The following is an 18921-nucleotide window of genomic DNA, read 5'->3' on the forward strand; positions in this document are numbered from 1 at the left end:
ATTGGGAGGCAGGAGCTTTAGCCGCTCTTCCACCGTGCACCCCATCTTTGATTATATACAATATTAAAATCTGTTTAATTTTGAATTAAAAATATATATATTGACATAAGGGGTTAAAACAAGTGGCTAAAACACAAATTGTAAAACACAAGTACAAACTTATAACACAAACCAAAGTTAAAGCAACTTACAAAGGAGGGTATAAATAGAGCGCAGAGGCTTTTTTTTTTCTTTCATTCTTGCTCGGACCATCAAAGCGTCAACATCTCTGCCAGTCTACCGGGGGAAGGACCGTGCTGGGGGTCACCAACAATTGTGATTGTTCAGAGTGCTCAAAAATACATTAAATTCTTTACTTGAATGTGTCCACACACCCCAGATATCATCCACGAACATATAATAATGTAAAGGCCTTTTGGAGTAAGATGCCAAAGCTGAGATTTCCCATTCAACCACAAAAAAGGGTTAGGGTTAGGATAGGGGAACTGAACCTGACCCCCAACAAAGTGGGAGGCAGGAGGTGCACGGTCCTTCCCTCGGTGACCCCCCCCCCCCATCAAAGGTGGATTGATGGTGATATCCGCCATAGTTCGTACGTTGACGATAACGTTCAAGGGATTGACGACGTCCTCTGCCGTGGCGTACCACGGTCCATCCATCACCATGAGTTTTACTCATTGAGTTGTTCAATTTTCATCCCTATATGAACTAAAATAAAGTAAATTAAATGTTCTAAAACAAAAGAGAAACTTTATTGTTCTCACTGTTTGTTCCGATGAAGAAAAAGACAAGAACTAGGTTTAAATTTAGTTTTAATTCATTTCGACAAAAAACCCAACACAGTTCATAGTTTATCAAAAACTGACTTGAAAAGAAAACAGATAAACACTGTACAAACACAAGATGGAGAGCAGGTGAGCTGGTGAGCAGCAAGCAAGATCAAAAACCCAAGAAGAGCTTGAGCATCAGGACATCTTCTGAAAGACAAACACCAGGTAGATACCTGGACGGAACAGAGAAGACAGGTGAAGGTTTTAGTTCATTATAAACAGAAAGTGATTTAACTGAGTCAGGACTCAGTCATCCATTACATTCAGTATGTGTAAATGTTTGAAGTCACCTGGTTATTCTGCAGGTTTGTTTTAACCCCTGAATATCTCAGTCATTCTCTAAACCTCAGTCATAACTGCTCATCTTCATCACAGGAGGATGATGAAGGCACCAGGTTTCTATCACCTCTGGATTAACAAAGTGTGGATCTGTTCCATCACCAGTTTCTGTGATAGAACTCAGATCTGAACCAAGATACTGGCTTGACGAGAAACATGACGATTAAACTGTGAAGTTAACGTGAGGATTAAACTGTAACGATTCAATTTAATTTATATAGCACCAATTCATAACAGAAATGATCTCATTGCACTTTTCATATAGAGCAGGTCTAGGGTTAGGGGTTAGCAGGAGGAAAGTGAATACAGTGAAGTTACCTGCAGATGTGGCGACTAGCTCCCTCAAACTTTGCTACATATTTGTTTTAATTTGTTATTTTTTTGTCTTTATTACTGAAGCATGTATTAAATATGACAGAGATACACTCATCAACATTGGAAAAGGAAGCGCAGGGATTGGATTAAGCGCAGTGGACCTTGAGATGATCTCTGCTCACATCTTCCGACCATTCAACCAGATCAGCCGGACCAAACGTCATCGCAAACAGTGTGATCGCCCCAGGGAGAGAAGGAAGAGAGCTAGAATAAGAGCTAAGCTAACCCTCCTAAGGCTATTCCACAACCCAGCCTACTTCTGGCTAATGTCTGGTCGCAGGAAAATAAAATGGATGATGTAAGACTCAGCAAAGAGAAATCAGAGACCTGGCTGCATCACAACATCCCGGATCAAGCTATTGCACTCGGACCATGTTCCATGCCGACAGAACACAAGACTCTGACAAGGCGGACTGTGTTTACATCAATGATGCTTGGTGCTCACATGTAGTCAAAGTTGCTGGACCATGTACCCCAGATGTCAAGATTGTAATGTTAAGATGTCGACCATATTATCTGCTCATAGAGTTCACCACTGTTTTTGATGCTGCTGTTTAGATTCCCCGAGACACGAATTCAAAAAATGCACAACAGGAAATGTAATACGTAATAAAAAGAAGTAAAAAAGAAATAAAAAGAAGTGGCATATCAGAAGCTACTATCGTACATTGTACCAAATGCTATTGCACCTTATAAAAGATATTTTTGCACATTATATACAGATGTTATTGCAAATTTCCTCATTGTATGGAAATACTATTCCAGTTCTTGTCCTGTGGAGTGTTGTGATGATTGGGGGAGACGACACTGTAAAAGGGTCAAACCATAACTGGCCCTCACATCCTATTACAGAGACTGGAACATGTAATTAGCATTAAAGGAGCCGCACTAAGCTGGTTTAAATCCCATCTATCAGATCGATCTCAGTTTGTACATGTTAACGGTGAGTCCTCCGTGCACGCTAAAGTTAGTCACGGAGTTCCACAAGGTTCTGTGCTTGGACCGATTCTATTCACCTCATATATGCTTCCTTTAGGCAATATTATTAGAAAACACTCCATAAACTTTCATTGTTATGCAGATGATACCCAATTATATCTATCGATCAAGCCAGATGAAACTAACCAGTTAGCTAAACTTCAAGCATGCCTTAAGGACATAAAAACCTGGATGACCTGCAACTTTCTGATGTTAAACTCTGAAATAACTGAAGTTATTGTACTTGGCCCCAAACACCTCCGAGACACATTATCTGAAGATATGGTTGCTCTAGATGACATTGCCCTGGCCTCCAGCACCACCGTAAGGAATCTTTGATCAGGATTTGTCCTTTAACTCCCACATGAAATGAACTTCAAGGACTGCCTTCTTTCACCTACGTAACATTGCAAAAATCAGGCACATCCTGTCTCAAAATGATGCCGAAAAACTAGTGCATGCGTTTGTTACTTCAAGGCTGGATTGCAATTCCTTATTATCAGGCCACCCGAATAAGTCCCTTAAGACTCTCCAGTTGATCCAAAATGCTGCGGCACGTGTACTGACAAGAACTAGGAAAAGAGATCATATTTCACCAATATTAACTTCTCTGCACTGGCTCCCTGTAAAATCCAGAATAGAATTTAAAATCCTTCTCCTCACCTACAAAGCTCTTAATGGTCTGGCACCATCGTATCTTAAAGAGCTCATAATACCTTATTACCCGACTAGAACACTGCGCTTCTAGGATGCAGGGTTACTTGTGGTTCCTAGAGTCTCCAAAAGTAGACCGGGAGCCAGATCCTTCAGTTATCAAGCTCCTCTCCTGTGGAATCAGGTCCCAGTTTGGGTTCGGGAGGCAGACACCATCTCCACATTTAAGAGTACGCTTAGGGCTGGTTTGGGTGAGTCCTGAACAATCCCTTAGTTATGTTGCTATAGGCCTAGACTGCCGGGAGACTTCCCATGATGCACCTCTCTCCTCTCTCCTCCTCTCCCTCTCCATCTGTGTGCATTTTTATCTCATTACTGCATGTTACTAACTCGACATCTTCTCTCTCCCGTAGTTCTGTGCTTTCTTGTTTCTCTCCTCTCTCCTTCTGTCGCTTTCAGCAGGTATTTCTGCCTCCAGAGCTGCAGAGTCTGGATCTGTGGTTGTGGGCCACCTGCTGCCCCCGTGTTCCTGCAGAGTCTGGATCTGTGGTTGTGGGCCACCTGCTGCCCCCGTGTTCCTGCTCGATAACTACTACTACAGTTGTTGTTATTGGCTTTGTTACTATTATTGTCATTATTATTCCAATGACTATCATTCCCAATATTATTACTTTATTAATATTAATATTACCACTACCATTACATTGTTATGATTTAAAATTCTAGGTGGAATTTGCATTATGCTTCCCTCTCCACCCCCTTCTATCCCTCTGTCTCTCCCCCTCTCTCTCTCTCAACCTAACACGGCAGCGGCGGATAGCAGCCCACCATTGAGTCTGGTTCTGCCTGAGGTTTCTTTCTGTTAAAAGGAAGTTTTTTTCTTGCCACTCTGGCCAAATGCTTGCTCATGGTGGGAATTGTTGGGTCTCTGTACATAATATAAAGAGTTCGGTCTAGACCTGCTCTATAGGAAAAGTGCAGTGAGATAACTTCTGTTGTGAGCTGACGCTATATAAATAAAATTGTTTTAAAATTCTATGTGGAATTTGCATTGTGCAGCCCTATGTTGTAGAATGACAAATAAATGTACATTGTACCTTAAATATTAAACTGTATCCCTGAAGTTAAGATGAAGATTAAACTGATTAAACTATAACAGTGAAATTAACGTTAAAGAAACTTACTGGTGGCTTCCCACTCAGATCTGCTCAGAGTGCCCTGCACACAAACAAACAAACACTGTTAGATCAAACAGGACCTAACCAGGCAAAACCAGATTGAATCAGTGGGAACCATACTCGAACTGTGTGCTGTCAGAAGACCCACCAGTGGTAGTTTGACTCCAGCTCTGCTACAGTGCTCTTTGGCATGGCAGTACTCTCCTCTGCTGTCTGTAGCCTGTCGACCTCCATCCTCAATGGGAAACGGCTGAAAATATACAAAAAGTTCAACATATTAACTACACAGTAATTTCATATTAACTGCATGGTAAATACATCTTAATTCCAAGTGGCAACCTCCGGGGCTCAAAAATGAAGCAAACGCGGAAGTGTAAAAAGCTGCAGTTCATCGAATGGCCGCTTGAGGCTGGCTCCAAAAGCCAGTCAGTCCCCATAGAGCCCCATGTTAAAATGCCCAGCTTTACAGCAGAAATAAACATGTTTACGGCCTGGTACAAAAAAATGGTTTTGGTCTCTATAGCTAATTTCCCCCTTCATGACAACTGTGAGGGGGTGATTTTTTCTTTATAACTCACCCATTTAAATTATATTAAGGCTTATAAGTTATGCATAATTAAGGACGTGGCTGCTATGAGTGCCCTATCAGGTGGCTTGCCGCTAGGTGGTTCATCAACCAGGCTTCATTCGGCCGCCTCAGCTCCACGTCTTTGCCCATTTTTTGATTACCCGAGTCAGGCACTGCCAAGAGGGCGATGGCCAAAGCAGCCAGGAGCCGCCCACTTTGAGGTTCAAAATGGCTCTTCAGAAACCTATGGGTGACGTCACGGACACTACGTCCATGTTTTTATACAGTACATGGGTAATTCACACATTAAATGCATATAAACCACAGGCAGAATAAGTAGGATTTTCCTACAAAACAATGTATAGGTTCATACAAAAATAATCCCTCTCGATCATCACTTATGACCCACTAGAAGTGTGTGGTGTCTGTATCTGCAGAGCTGCTGCCCTCTGCCTGTAGTTTCTTAGTTTCTTAGTTTGCTGTGTTCAGGACGTTTCTGGGTGTCAACGTTTGGGCAGTGGTGTGTAGCCCCCAGCCAATAGCAGCATGCAGAGTGTGAGGTTGGGACTCTATAAAAACGTAGCGACCAGGTTACATCGCCGTCTCCGTCTCTCTCTTCTGCTTTCTGTGTCATAGATGTATCTCCGGCACTGGCACAGCGCTAAAACGAAGTGTGGAGATAGGTCAGGTCTGAGCTACACACACACACACAGCAGCGGCCAGTATTGGGATCTGGTGGCGCAGGTTTGGTTATTAGCAAATATTGAAAATATTTATTAATACTAATACATTAATGTTTCAAAATTATTAATATGGATTAATAATTACGGGGTACGACCAATAACCAAAATGTGAAAACAGTCTCAAAAAGTGGCTATCCACTTTAAAATGTCAATATTTTAAGTACTATTTTACATTAATAAGGTGGACAGTGAAGGGTGAATCCGAGCACTGACTGTCACAACCAGCTGTTGTTGCAACACATACACAAAATAACCACAGGCAACTACTTTTTAAAAAAGGTACAATAGAGTTTATTTTAAGTTTATTTAAACTTTAGCACCAATCAATAACTTAAACCAACAAACCACTATCATCTACTCTAAACACAATAAACAATCCGCAAACATGAGGAATATGGCAGACGTGACCACGTGGGTGGTCGTCACACGAAGATCCAAAATGCGCGAATTCGTAAAACTCAGGTACAGCTCAGGTAAAAATAAGTTATAAACCTATCTCTGCCCAGACACAGGCTTCTTACTTGATATTGCTTCTTGATAGCGATTTGATGAGTTCAGTCTGTTGGGAATTATCCGGCGGAATACTTTCAGGCTCAGATACCAACAGTGGCCCAGGATGCCGCTTTGTCTGCGGTTTCAACGGCAAAGATGTCCCTCGAGGAGGGAGGCAGCGGAGTCGACTTGGTGCGGAGGAAGCGTGTCGGAGGTTATGCCTTCCTCTGTGAAGAAAACGGGAAATCCGTATCTTCCTTCTGCAGGTGCAGGAGACTGTTATGTGGAGTATAACAATCTCGTTTAAGATCCAAAGGGTGTTCAACGAACATAAGACGTTTCTCATCCAGCGAGTAGAGACTTTGACCTAGGAATTTTCAAAGTTCAACGTTGAGTGTCCCCTGCAGCAACCGAAGTCACAATGGAAAAGGCAGAGAGTGACCAGTGCGCTCTGAATTTATAGGCATTATGACGTCATCTGGGATCCCTGCGCTCCTGTGATGGCTCGTCCAGGAGAAATCGAGGGTTTGGATTCAAGTCAATCTCACACTCAGGTGTGAATTAACAGACTTGAGGAGATTCAGCGCTGTTTCTACTAGTTCCAACTTGTTTCACAAACAGGACCCCTGGTCAAGGGTTCAACTCTCTCAAGCAGGCCTTTCTTTGTTCCCCACACGTGGTGAGGCCCAACAACAGGATGAAGCTGGCTCCTTCCTGCAGGGTTGTGCGGAGGTGTGGGAGATTTTATTTGTGCTTTAGAACATAACTGCCGTGAAACAATCAGAAAATAACGTTTTATTTATCTGATTCACTGCTTTCTTCTTGCTAACGCCCCTCCCTCTCTTCATTCATTCTCTAGCTTTCTCTCTCGCTCTGACCTGGGGAGGAGGGGCCAACTTTGAATCGTGTCCTTACAAACAGCAACCGACAAATCCTACTTTTTCTTTACTAAATTTTCTTCAGCTCATTGGGCTCCAACACATCACTAAACAAATACTGCCATCTACAGGTAACCTGTCGCAACATATCAAGCCTGTTGCAAGAAATCTTGGTGTCCTGTTTGATAGCAGTTTATGTTTTGAGGAACACATCACTGAGCTTGTCCAAACATGTTTCTATCACCTCAGAAACATCGCAACAATCCGACCCATTTTAAATCTTAGTGATGCAGAAACTGTTGTACATCTTTTATCTCCTCACGCCTCGATTATTGTAACAGCCTGTTCACTCGTCTTAATCTAAAAACTCTGACAGACTGCAGACTGTACAGAACTCAGCTGCTCGGCTGTAAACCAGGACCCAGAGGTGCAACCACATCACACCTGGTTCAGCCTCTTTACATCGGCTCCCTGTTGGTTTCAGGACTGATTTTAAGATCTTGTTGATTACTTTTAAGGCTCTTCATGGCTCCAGATTATATTTTAGACCTTGTAATCCCTTATGAACCTTCACATAGTCTGAGATCTTCGGGCAGGGGTCTCCTGTCTGTTCCTGAGTCCAGGATGGAAACTAAGGGGGACAGAGTCAGTCAGAGTCTTCGTTTAAGTCTCGTCTCAAAACGCATTGTTATCTGAAAGCAGATCCTGATTTTACCTGAACTGTTTATTTTATTGCTTTATATTTCGTCATTCACTGTGGTGTTTTATTTCTCCTGTTGTGAAGCGCTTTGTACTTTGTTCTGATAAGTGCTCTATAAATAAAGTTTTATTATTATTATTATTATTATTATTACTTATTCTGCCTTTAAAAATGTACACGTTCACTACGCAGAAATGACATCTACATCTACATGTTAAACACAATTACTGCATGTTAACTGCACATTAATTGTGCAAATTATATATCTGACGTGTTTGTTTGATGTTCATCTGAACAAAATGCAGATTAAATTTATTTCTATGTTTTTATTGTTGTTTATGATACATAAACTGATAAACAAAAAACAAAACCACAGCAAGCAGGTATACCCGGCTCCAACACAATTCCGAAACAAAGGCTCACCAAATCCAAATCCAATGCTAATGATTGATTATTGATTGATAATTAAGTTTTTTTACCGCCAGAGCCGATGTTTATTATTGATTATTTATTGATAAGTTTTACCTCCAGAGCCATCATCTTCATCATGAGACTGCAATGATGCTCCTTTTTCACTTTCTCATTAAAGAACTCAGAGAATCTCTGCTTCAACACCAGACGCATGTTGTAACGCTTCGCCATGCTGAAACAGAGAGAGACAAGAACAGTAGAGTCTTTACACTAGAGTCAATAAAGTGGAGTCACACTCTTTAAAAGGAGTTTTACACTAGTTTTACAGTTAAGGGCTGCTCAGATTTTAGTCAGCAGTTGTTTGTTTTACTCGTTAGTCAAAAGTCTTCTGAACAGACCTCTCCAGCATTAAAACAGTCCTGAAACAGCAATGAAACAGCCCTATTAAATCACTATTAAAAATAAAATCTTACTGTTCAAGAAGAGGAAAGTAGACGAGGAACTCTGGAACGTTGACAACGTCCTCCAGGCTGAAGTGATACTGACATCCGAACTGAGGATAGACACCTTTGGACTGAAAGGAAACTTTAAAAACCTCGTTACCAAACGACAGAGAGTCCGACGCCTCCAAACGTTTACTGTCGAAGAGGAGCAGCAAAAGAAGAAAAAGGAGAGATGAGAGTCATTGACTGTCATTCTTAACTAATCTTTGTATATTTCCAGATAGACATTCAGAGTCACATTAACTCTCCACAGGTTCAGACAGTTTTAAATTCATCATGTGATAATTTCACAGACTGAAGGCAGCATGGATGCAGCAGGAAACACAGCGTAGTGTTATGGATAAATGTTTGTTGTTCTTACACGAGTTCAAAGGCGTCTGGAGTCGTTCCGATGAAGAAACCTCCAGGTTTCAGACGCTCGCAGGCGTTTCTCAGCATCATGTCGGCCTTCTGTTCGCTCTCAAACGAGTAATGATAAACAAACTGACAGCTGCAGATGTCAAACATCAGCTCAGGGTCATCCAGCTTCTCTGACAAAACCTCCTGTGCACACAGGAAAGTTAAAAGGAGTTACAGTAACATTTCTACTGTTTGAAAGTGATTCACAAAGTGTGAGAAGAAACTACGGAGACCCAGAGGGGAAACAAAGGAAATAATAAATATTTGGTTTAATCTGCGGTGATGAACTGATCTAGGTATTGTAGTTCTACCTTGGTGCAGTCTGCTGTGATAAATTGAGCGCTGAAGATTTTCTCGTTAACGTGACTTTTCTTCTTCATGTCTTCGTACCGACTCTGACACTGTTCCACAGACACTCCCGCTATATCTGAAAATAAAAACATTATTGATTATTATTTTATGTTGTCACAACATCTGCAGAACATTATTAGCACTAAAATCAATTACAGTGCATTGATTTCTAAGACCCTTTTGTACAAAGCGAGAGGGGACCAGTCACAGAGGTCTGGGATGCAGAGGTCTGGGGACCAGTCACAGAGGTCTGGGGACCAGTCACAGAGGTCTGGGATGCAGAGGTCTGGGGACCAGTCACAGAGGTCTGGGGACCAGTCACAGAGGTCTGGGATGCAGAGGTCTGGGGACCAGTCACAGAGGTCTGGGGACCAGTCACAGAGGTCTGGGGACCAGCCACAGAGGTCTGGGATGCAGAGGTCTGGGGACCAGTCACAGAGGTCTGGGGACCAGCCACAGAGGTCTGGGATGCAGAGGTCTGGGGACCAGTCACAGAGGTCTGGGATGCAGAGGTCTGGGGACCAGTCACAGAGGTCTGGGGACCAGCCACAGAGGTCTGGGGACCAGCCACAGAGGTCTGGGATGCAGAGGTCTGGGGACCAGTCACAGAGGTCTGGGGACCAGCCACAGAGGTCTGGGGACCAGCCACAGAGGTCTGGGATGCAGAGGTCTGGGGACCAGTCACAGAGGTCTGGGATGCAGAGGTCTGGGGACCAGTCACAGAGGTCTGGGGACCAGTCACAGAGGTCTGGGATGCAGAGGTCTGGGGACCAGTCACAGAGGTCTGGGGACCAGTCACAGAGGTCTGGGATGCAGAGGTCTGGGGACCAGTCACAGAGGTCTGGGGACCAGTCACAGAGGTCTGGGGACCAGCCACAGAGGTCTGGGATGCAGAGGTCTGGGGACCAGTCACAGAGGTCTGGGGACCAGCCACAGAGGTCTGGGATGCAGAGGTCTGGGGACCAGTCACAGAGGTCTGGGATGCAGAGGTCTGGGGACCAGTCACAGAGGTCTGGGGACCAGCCACAGAGGTCTGGGGACCAGCCACAGAGGTCTGGGATGCAGAGGTCTGGGGACCAGTCACAGAGGTCTGGGGACCAGCCACAGAGGTCTGGGGACCAGCCACAGAGGTCTGGGATGCAGAGGTCTGGGGACCAGTCACAGAGGTCTGGGGACCAGTCACAGAGGTCTGGGGACCAGCCACAGAGGTCTGGGATGCAGAGGTCTGGGGACCAGTCACAGAGGTCTGGGGACCAGCCACAGAGGTCTGGGATGCAGAGGTCTGGGGACCAGCCACAGAGGTCTGGGATGCAGAGGTCTGGGGACCAGTCACAGAGGTCTGGGGACCAGCCACAGAGGTCTGGGATGCAGAGGTCTGGGGACCAGTCACAGAGGTCTGGGGACCAGCCACAGAGGTCTGGGATGCAGAGGTCTGGGGACCAGCCACAGAGGTCTGGGGACCAGTCACAGAGGTCTGGGATGCAGAGGTCTGGGGACCAGCCACAGAGGTCTGGGATGCAGAGGTCTGGGGACCAGCCACAGAGGTCTGGGGACCAGTCACAGAGGTCTGGGATGCAGAGGTCTGGGGACCAGCCACAGAGGTCTGGGGACCAGGCACAGAGGTCTGGGGACCAGCCACAGAGGTCTGGGGACCAGCAGCAAAGATAAGAGTAAAATTGTTCAAAAGGAGCTGAAAGCAATAATCAAACAGGTAAAGCGTAAATATAAGGAAAGGGTTGAAGGACAGATTTGTCAGTCAGCCAATAGAACCGCTAAGTTAGCTGTACGGCTAACTGAGCTAACTAGCTAATGGCAGTTAGCAGCAGTTGTGACCTGATATATAATATGCTGCCCCCTATTGATGTGGAGTATGAATTAAACAGGTGGAGAGCAATCTCTGTACCAAACAAACATGTTAATATTAATATGTCTAGTCTAGACCTGCTCTATAGGAAAAGTGTAATGAGATAACTTCTGTTATGAATTGGCGCAATATAAATAAAATTGAATTAAATTGAATGTTTTCTTACATCTGGAGAACAAGATTTATAGGCCTGGCCATTTCTGCAGCACAGTACTTCATTATATTGCTGTTTTGTCACACATTTTACCTTCATCAAAAAATTGCAGCTTCTGCAATTTCGATATTGCACATGGCCATATTGCAATTTCGATAATATTTTGATTATTTGTGCAGCCCTAGTCCAGATCCATAGCACCTTTCAGCTATTAATCATGTCTCAAATGGCTTTTTATGGTATTATTTATTTATTTATTTATTTGTTGTGTACTGTGAATGCAATGTCTATGTTGTTAGTTGTCTGTATGAGTTGATTTGGTGGGAAATAGGTTTCACCACTGGGGATTAATCAAACTAGAAAGCTTATTTAGCTGCAGAGGTAGATGGACTAGTTGTAGAGGTCTGGGGACTAGCTGCAGAGGAAGAGGGACTCATAGAGGTCTGGAGACTAGTTGTAGAGGTAGATGGACTAGTTGTAGAGGTCTGGGGACTAGCTGCAGAGGAAGAGGGACTTGTAGAGGTCTGGAGACTAGTTGTAGAGGTAGATGGACTAGTTGTAGAGGTCTGGGGACTAGCTACAGAGGTCTGGTGGCAGAAAGTGAGGAGGGGTTGCAGTAGTCCAGGTGGGAGATATCAAGTACCTGGATGAGCACCTGGGCTGTGTTCCATGTGAGGAAGGGGTAATATTGTACTGATGTTGAACATAAGGAATCTACAGAGCTGCTGCTGCCATGTTGAAAACAACAAACAGTTTGTCACTAAGGGTCACACAAGAGTCCAAGCTGACATCACCACAGTGTTGTCATAGTGATTAGCATATTTGTGAGCAAGAAACACAAGCTCAGTCTGGTCCAGGTTGAGCTTTAGGTGGTCTACTCTAAGATATCTGCCAGGTGAGCAGCGTTTTGTGACTCCACCTGAGGGTCAGATGGGGTAATGAGAAGAATAGCTGGGTGTCGTCAGCATAGCAGTGGTAGGAGAAGTCATGTGAATATAACAGGACTAGGACTGAGGCGTGTGGACCTCCTGTTATCAGACTGTGTGGTTCAGACACTTATCCTTTCCATGTCAGCCTGAGAGTCTGAGACACCTAACCCTTAAGGGTGGAGAGGAGGGTCAGGTGGTTCACTGGGTTCAACACAATGGATGGGTCCAGAAGTATGAGGACCAGAGGGTCCTGCTATGAAACCAGACCAGACTGATGGGGTCTAAGAGATTCTAGAAGATATCATTCCTTGTTCTTGTTGTAAGATGTAGAGGTTCTGTGGAATAGCTATGGACTAGCACCTGTCTCTGACAGGTGAGCCCCTGACAGGTGTGTGAACCTGGAGAAATCTGATGGTAACAATTAATCAATGAACGATTACCTGCACAGACCAGGTGATTGATCCCTCCTTTCCTCCACTTCAGCAGGTCTCCTCCTTTCCCACAGCCGAGGTCCAACACAGACACCTGCTGAGGCCCCGCCCCCCGCACCTGCTCCAGGATCTCACCTGTCAATCAAACAAACAGCCAATCAAAAAAAAAACTTCAGTGTTTGTCAGGTGTGTTAAGGTGTTTTTCTTCTGTAAAAAGCGGTGATAGCCTGATCTTTATCTGCATATGTATGTGGTATTGATAACATCTGATCAATGAGGACTGATGTATTGTACTGATTAATTATCAGTTACCGATCAGGACGCTCTTCAGCCAGTTGTTGAAGTTCCTCATGAAGAAGATTCTGCTTCGACTACGTGCAGCCAGACCAACTTCCTGCAGGCTGTTGTAGTGACTCGCCACCTTCACACTGTGATCCATCACCTGACAGATCAATAACACATAATAACTTCAGACCATCAATAATCTATCAGATCCATCAGAGTGATTGATAATCAGTCAGTAAATCTACCAGCTTCTTGGTAGGTGAGGCCTCTTCTTCCTCATGTCTCCTCTTCATCCCCGCCTTCTGCCCTCCTCCTCCTCCTCCTGGAGTCACTCCTTCCTCCCCCTCTCCTCCCCTCCGTCTCTCTTCTTCCTCCTTCACTGTTTCTGTCCTGACAGACTGAAGCTCCATCGTTCACACTGAAATCACACAAACAAGAGATCAAGAGATGATAGTTAAACATGTCTCAGGTTTATATACTTATCTCAGTTACTGCAAACTTCACGGAGAACAATGAGGGAAAAACAGCATCACTGGTCTGTTTTAACTGCATATTCTCTGGTCTAGCTCAGCTAAACACACAAAAACACAGAATCCGTCAGCACATTAGCGTGTCGTTCAATACCGAGCCTCTTTGTAACCAGTACCGACACCGTTATCTGCTATGCTGCATGTGTGGATGGGCCCGGCCCTTGGCGAAACAGAGGAAACAGAAACTATCAGGAGCGTAAATGACAACAATATTCTGGCTATAGGCTTTTTTTGTTGCAGTTTTTATAGTCTCTAAAGTTGGATTGAGAATTGAGTTTTGTTCCATCTACTGGAATTGATTTTTGTTGCCTCAGTATATATAATTTATTGTTTAGCTTAAATTCAAATTTTTATTTTGTAAAATTTTATTTATTTTATTACACAGAAAAGCTATATTTTTTAAGCTCCAAGCTGCTTGTTGCCCAGTAACGAAGGTGTGATTTGTGGGGTGTTTCTGAAACGTTTTTACTCATGAAAATAAATCACTAACCACAGTGGGCCTATATAGACTTCATAGTCTATATAGAAACACATTATTTTTCTTATACTGCCTATTGCTGCAGTACCTCTTTTCAGCCTCTGTGTGAAACACACCGTTTTAGTGCCTGTCTCTTTAAGGCCCCCCTTCCGAGAAGCCCAGTCTGCTCCGATTGGTCAGCTCCCATAGGCACCGCCCACTAACGTCCGCATCAGCTCTGCCAGTGTTTTTACCGCCAGGGAATCACTGTGGCTAACAGTTGCACTTCTACCGTGAATATCACCACAATAACCGCTTCTAAACCAAAAACTTCACAACAGCATGTTCGAGCGGGAATCTGACCCGAAATAGTGGGCAAATGAACAACATTGGCAATCAAGATTACAGGTTTCCCTGACATTTTCCTCAGGTAAATACTGCTATTTATATGTCTGTTATAAAATGTTAGCGTAGTATTTATGCATAAAGGCTCTAAAGCGTACACTCTGCTTTAAGTTCGTCTTTACAGGGACATTTATCAGAAATGACCTACAGAGCCCAGTGAAGTAGAGGCCATTGTGAAGAGATACGTAACGCGTTAGCTTGTAATGTTGGGTGGAAAGTATGATATGAAACAAAAAGAAGATATTTATCATTAGTCAAGTAATTATGTCTAGTAAAAACACACCTAATAAATATTATCAAAATAATAGTATAGTGATGGCTGTAGCCACCCGTGTTATCCTCTATGTACACATGTTACATCAGACCAGTGACACCAATAGGCTTCATGCTGTACCATGTCAACATAACTTAAGGTGGAATACTTACAAAGTAAATTGCTATTTTACTTGTCAGAAAATTAACCATATTTATGTTTTAAAATTTGTCAAAGCTGCAGATTCTGTTTGATATCCTTGCAAAATACTGTAGAGAATGTATAACTTGTATTGATTTGTCAACACCATAATAGAGTTTGACTGTGAAACAGAGAAATGTCTTGTGTTGCTTACAGTCACTATTTACTACCTGTAGTAAAGGATTACTAGCAAAACTCACATTTTCATAGGCAGCTGTTAAATGGACAAGGCTTTTTGACACATCTACATGCATGAAATCAAATAAGATTTTCGTAAAAACATTTGTGAAAGAACATGGTATATTTCTCTAATACCACAGGACCCCTACTACTAAATTTAACAATGACCAAATCTCTCCTTTAAAATAAACTTTATTCATAGCCAATGCAATGGAAATATAAAAACAGTGTATATATAATGCACAGAGTGGAAAAGCTGTAACTTTTATGTAAAAAGTCCAGATCATGTCCTCCATCGGGGTAAAGGGTTTCTTGTGTCAGCTGGTACTGGAGCTCTCGGGTCACAGTGGTCATCCTGACGTGTGCTGTGGATTTAGAGACTTCCTGATGCTGCTGGACGCTGTGTTATCGTCAGGCCTTGACTGAAGCACAACACCTGCCCAGCAATAACTTCCTCCTCTGATGGTTTCTCAGACTGTGAGGAGTCTGGTGGGTCCAGGAACACCTTACAAACACGAAGTTCATCGGGTCACTAAGATAACCTGCAAAACATGGCAGAGTCAGTGTTACTTGTACATTATACTGTCATGATGTTTTATCAGTGCCAACCACATACAACTGCAGATAAATCTGGTCTTGAATTAAGGAGAAGCATGTAGGTCTGTAGTGATCACAGTACTAATTTCAAGGTAATTACATTTTTGAACGTATTGAAAATCATACCTTCGGGATTTCTAAATACCCTGGTATACCGTAATACCCTGATACCGCCCCAGGCCTAGTCCATAGACATATGATTTGGGAATAACTATTTCCAGCACTCAGTCAAAAGTATCAAGAGAACCTGAAGCAATATTTAACATTTGGATACCTACAAACTTTATATTTTAGCTTTAACATTACAGATAGCAAAACCATATATGACAAACTGTGTGCCAAGTTGAACTATTGCCCATTATAAACAAAAATGTAAAGGAAATAATAAAACTTAGCAGCTAAACTAAAATAAACATTCATTCAATTTTATTAACCTCTACTTCTGACGTGATTCTTCAGTGTCCTTTGGTCTGGCAGCCAATACTCCAGGAAGGTCTGGCCTGGGAACAAGGTCTAATGGATCCATTTAAATAAACATTAGGAAATGGGTCGGGTTGGAGATAGGGTGGTAATATTACTATTCCTGTCACTACAATCAGCAAAATGTATCTACACAAAGTTCAGAAACTCTGCTTTGCTCCAAGGACTGCATAATTTATTTTTATTGCAAAATGTGGATCATAACATAGCTACAGTCACACTTTCCTGCTCACCCAGCTCTGCGCCAATCAGCACACCTCTGTCCACCCTGCCCCTCCCTCACTCCGCTGGTTTACCGTTGGCCTGCACACTGCAGCTACAACACTACTGCTACCTAAAACTGTCATGGCCGCGCAAATGGCAAAGTCCTTGCTCTTCAATACAACTGCTAACAAAACTTTCTGCCCTTAACGTTACAGTTACCAACATAAGTTTGTTTACGCTGTCTTTCCCTCCAGCGGATAGTGATGCACTCACAATATCTAGTCCTCTTGGCCCAAGACTTACAATATTACAAACCAACTAAAATAGTAGGCGACACCATCATAGTGTTTGCTTTGGAGTCACATTACAGTTACAGCACAAACTAATGTTATAACATGCACACAGCGAGCACGCCATGTTCTCGCACACATATGTACTAGCTAGCTAACCCTTGGCAAAAACGAAATCATCAACTCAGTAATCTACGTTATTAAAATGTTTTTTACTCACCGTATCAATGCTTGGGGAAGGGTCCCGGATCATTGGAATGGATCCTTTCTTCAATATTCGATATTATTATTTCGATAGTCGTCCAGCATCGTACAGCCCCTGATTCTGTAACGTTATGCACTCTGGTGTAAAATGTGCTGTACACTCTCAAAAAGACTTGGGACAGGCCGAGGCAAGTCTCCAAAAATAAATCCATCCACTAGTCTGTGACCTTTTTTCCCTTTTGGAAGGCTGTGCAGTGATTTGCTTGATGCACTGCAGCCAGAAATAATGCACTTTTCATGGCTGGTTTTCAGCAACATGGCTACACTCTCTCGCAGTTCGCAGTTCACATTAGAAGTCGGCAGTTCGCAGGGTTATGGGATTTTTTAGCTCAATCGACTATTGGTTATCTGTTTCGACGTCGAAACTTGAAGACATGCTGCCAAATTTAATAAAACAATTTTGGAACTTGAACTTAACCACTGCATTTGCAAGAATATTTATTTAAAATAAAAAATTAAATTCATCAAGTAGTGCGATATTTTCACTCTTGCCTTGTCCTTTCATCATGTGGACAGATAGGGGACGCAATCGTACACAACAAAACGAAAGGTTAAATGCTAATTTAAACATGCCAGAATTAAATCCCCCTTTCAGTAACATGGAGAGCGCCACTCAGCCAGGCGTGCCCAAACACTTATTTATAAACTTCAATATTTAATAGGAAATAATCACAAAATGCCTATTTGTCAGATTGAGAAAACAGTCTGCTTTGACGATGGACTTCTGTCTTCTTTTTCTGCTTTCCTGTGGAGGGGTCATCTGCGGCGTGTTGCCCCTCTTTCACCCACATCTCTGCAAATCTCCGGGCACGGAAGGGGGCAAAATAGACTATTGAAATAGACTATTGGTGTCTACCTTGTTGAGCTTGTTGTCCTTTGGTTTTAGCCATATTCATGTCTATTTCTGTGTATGTACATAGAGAGCAATGAAAAATGTATGTGTACACATAGCTGGCCAATAAAGCTGATTCTGATTCAGATTAACCATGCGAGTGTCACAGGTGCACTGCACCTCTGGTTATATATACTTATAGATCCGAGTAGTACACTCTTTTGTTGCTCTTGGCAGCATTACAGACACCCACATTCTTTGAATTTCCCCCATGCAACCAGATAAATAGATCACAGCAGCTCTCAAATTACTGTCGTGACCTCAGCAGATTGTTATAATAGTTGTGATGATGGTGGTGGTGGTGGTGGTGGTGTGTGTTTAGCGTCTCTGTTGGTTCTTAATCAGATTTCTGTGCACTTGAACTGAACACAAACAGTAAACAGAAACATGTGACTGGTCTGTGTAGAAATGGTCTGACCGGTACTGTTACTGGGAGGTCCAGTGGAGAGGACTGGTTATTACATCAGTGACTTACAGAGGAAACAGAGCTGCGTTTAGTTAAACTATCAGGAGAAACACACAAACCTGTTATAATGTCATTCAGAATGTATTCAGTTTGAACCGCTAACGTTAGCTGTTAGCTGTGAGCAGGCTAACACTCCTCAAGTTAAATAAAACATTCAGTCTGAGATAAACCGGAACCAGCCGGAAACACGAACTGGATTTAAATGTGTCAGCTGATAATAAACAAGAACTAAACCCGGTGTTAACGTGAAAAATGTCTTAAAGGTTAATAAAAATAAAATAATAAACTCACGGTGCTCTGTAGACAGGACGCGTGCGCTCTCGGTAGCTTCCGGGTGTGCTTGCGTCATATTTCTGCATCACATGCGACAACATGGCGGCGATATAAAAAGACGTAAAAAAAACCTGGTATTTCAGAAGAGAAGTTTGGTTTATTGCCTTGATCTGATAAACATATCGATTATATATAGTATTCAGTTTGGTTATGACCTCACTAATCTGTAGGAACTGTTGGACTGACAGTATTGATCACTTTATCGATCACTTTGATTATTAAGTGATGCAGAGCAATCATATCTGCTGTGACACTAAACTCCTTAAAGAAATCATTTAATTTATTATTTCCTTGTTGATTTGAAAAT

The 18921-nt window shown here is 42.9% G+C and overlaps 1 protein-coding gene across 1 annotated transcript; it reads right to left on the minus strand.

Moving 5' to 3' along the window:
- Nucleotides 1-795: 795 nt before the first annotated feature.
- On the minus strand, nucleotides 796-18632 carry rnmt (RNA (guanine-7-) methyltransferase). The gene is made up of 11 exons (XM_044172203.1): nucleotides 18573-18632; nucleotides 13308-13480; nucleotides 13090-13219; nucleotides 12787-12912; nucleotides 9360-9475; nucleotides 9011-9192; nucleotides 8620-8784; nucleotides 8261-8378; nucleotides 4503-4604; nucleotides 4361-4394; nucleotides 796-1003 (listed from the first exon to the last, which is right to left on the minus strand). Exons 2-11 carry the CDS (start codon nucleotides 13470-13472, stop codon nucleotides 966-968), a joined length of 1176 nt encoding a protein of 391 aa, XP_044028138.1. The 5' UTR covers nucleotides 13473-13480; nucleotides 18573-18632; the 3' UTR covers nucleotides 796-965.
- Between the last annotated feature and the right edge of the window lie 289 nt (nucleotides 18633-18921).

The sequence above is a fragment of the Siniperca chuatsi genome, linkage group LG17 (genome assembly GCF_020085105.1).
Source record: "Siniperca chuatsi isolate FFG_IHB_CAS linkage group LG17, ASM2008510v1, whole genome shotgun sequence".
NCBI classification, from domain to species: domain Eukaryota; kingdom Metazoa; phylum Chordata; class Actinopteri; order Centrarchiformes; family Sinipercidae; genus Siniperca; species Siniperca chuatsi.

Bases quoted from the DNA above. Each gene is read 5' to 3' on its own strand.
- rnmt (XM_044172203.1), bottom strand. From the start codon at position 13,472: ATGGAGCTTCAGTCTGTCAGGACAGAAACAGTGAAGGAGGAAGAAGAG. The intron at 8,785-9,010 runs GTAAGAACAACA...CCTCTTCGACAG, and splicing joins CCAGACGCCTTTGAACTCGT to TAAACGTTTGGAGGCGTCGG. The intron at 1,004-4,360 runs GTAAGTTTCTTT...TGTTCCGTCCAG, and splicing joins ATCTGAGTGGGAAGCCACCA to GTATCTACCTGGTGTTTGTC.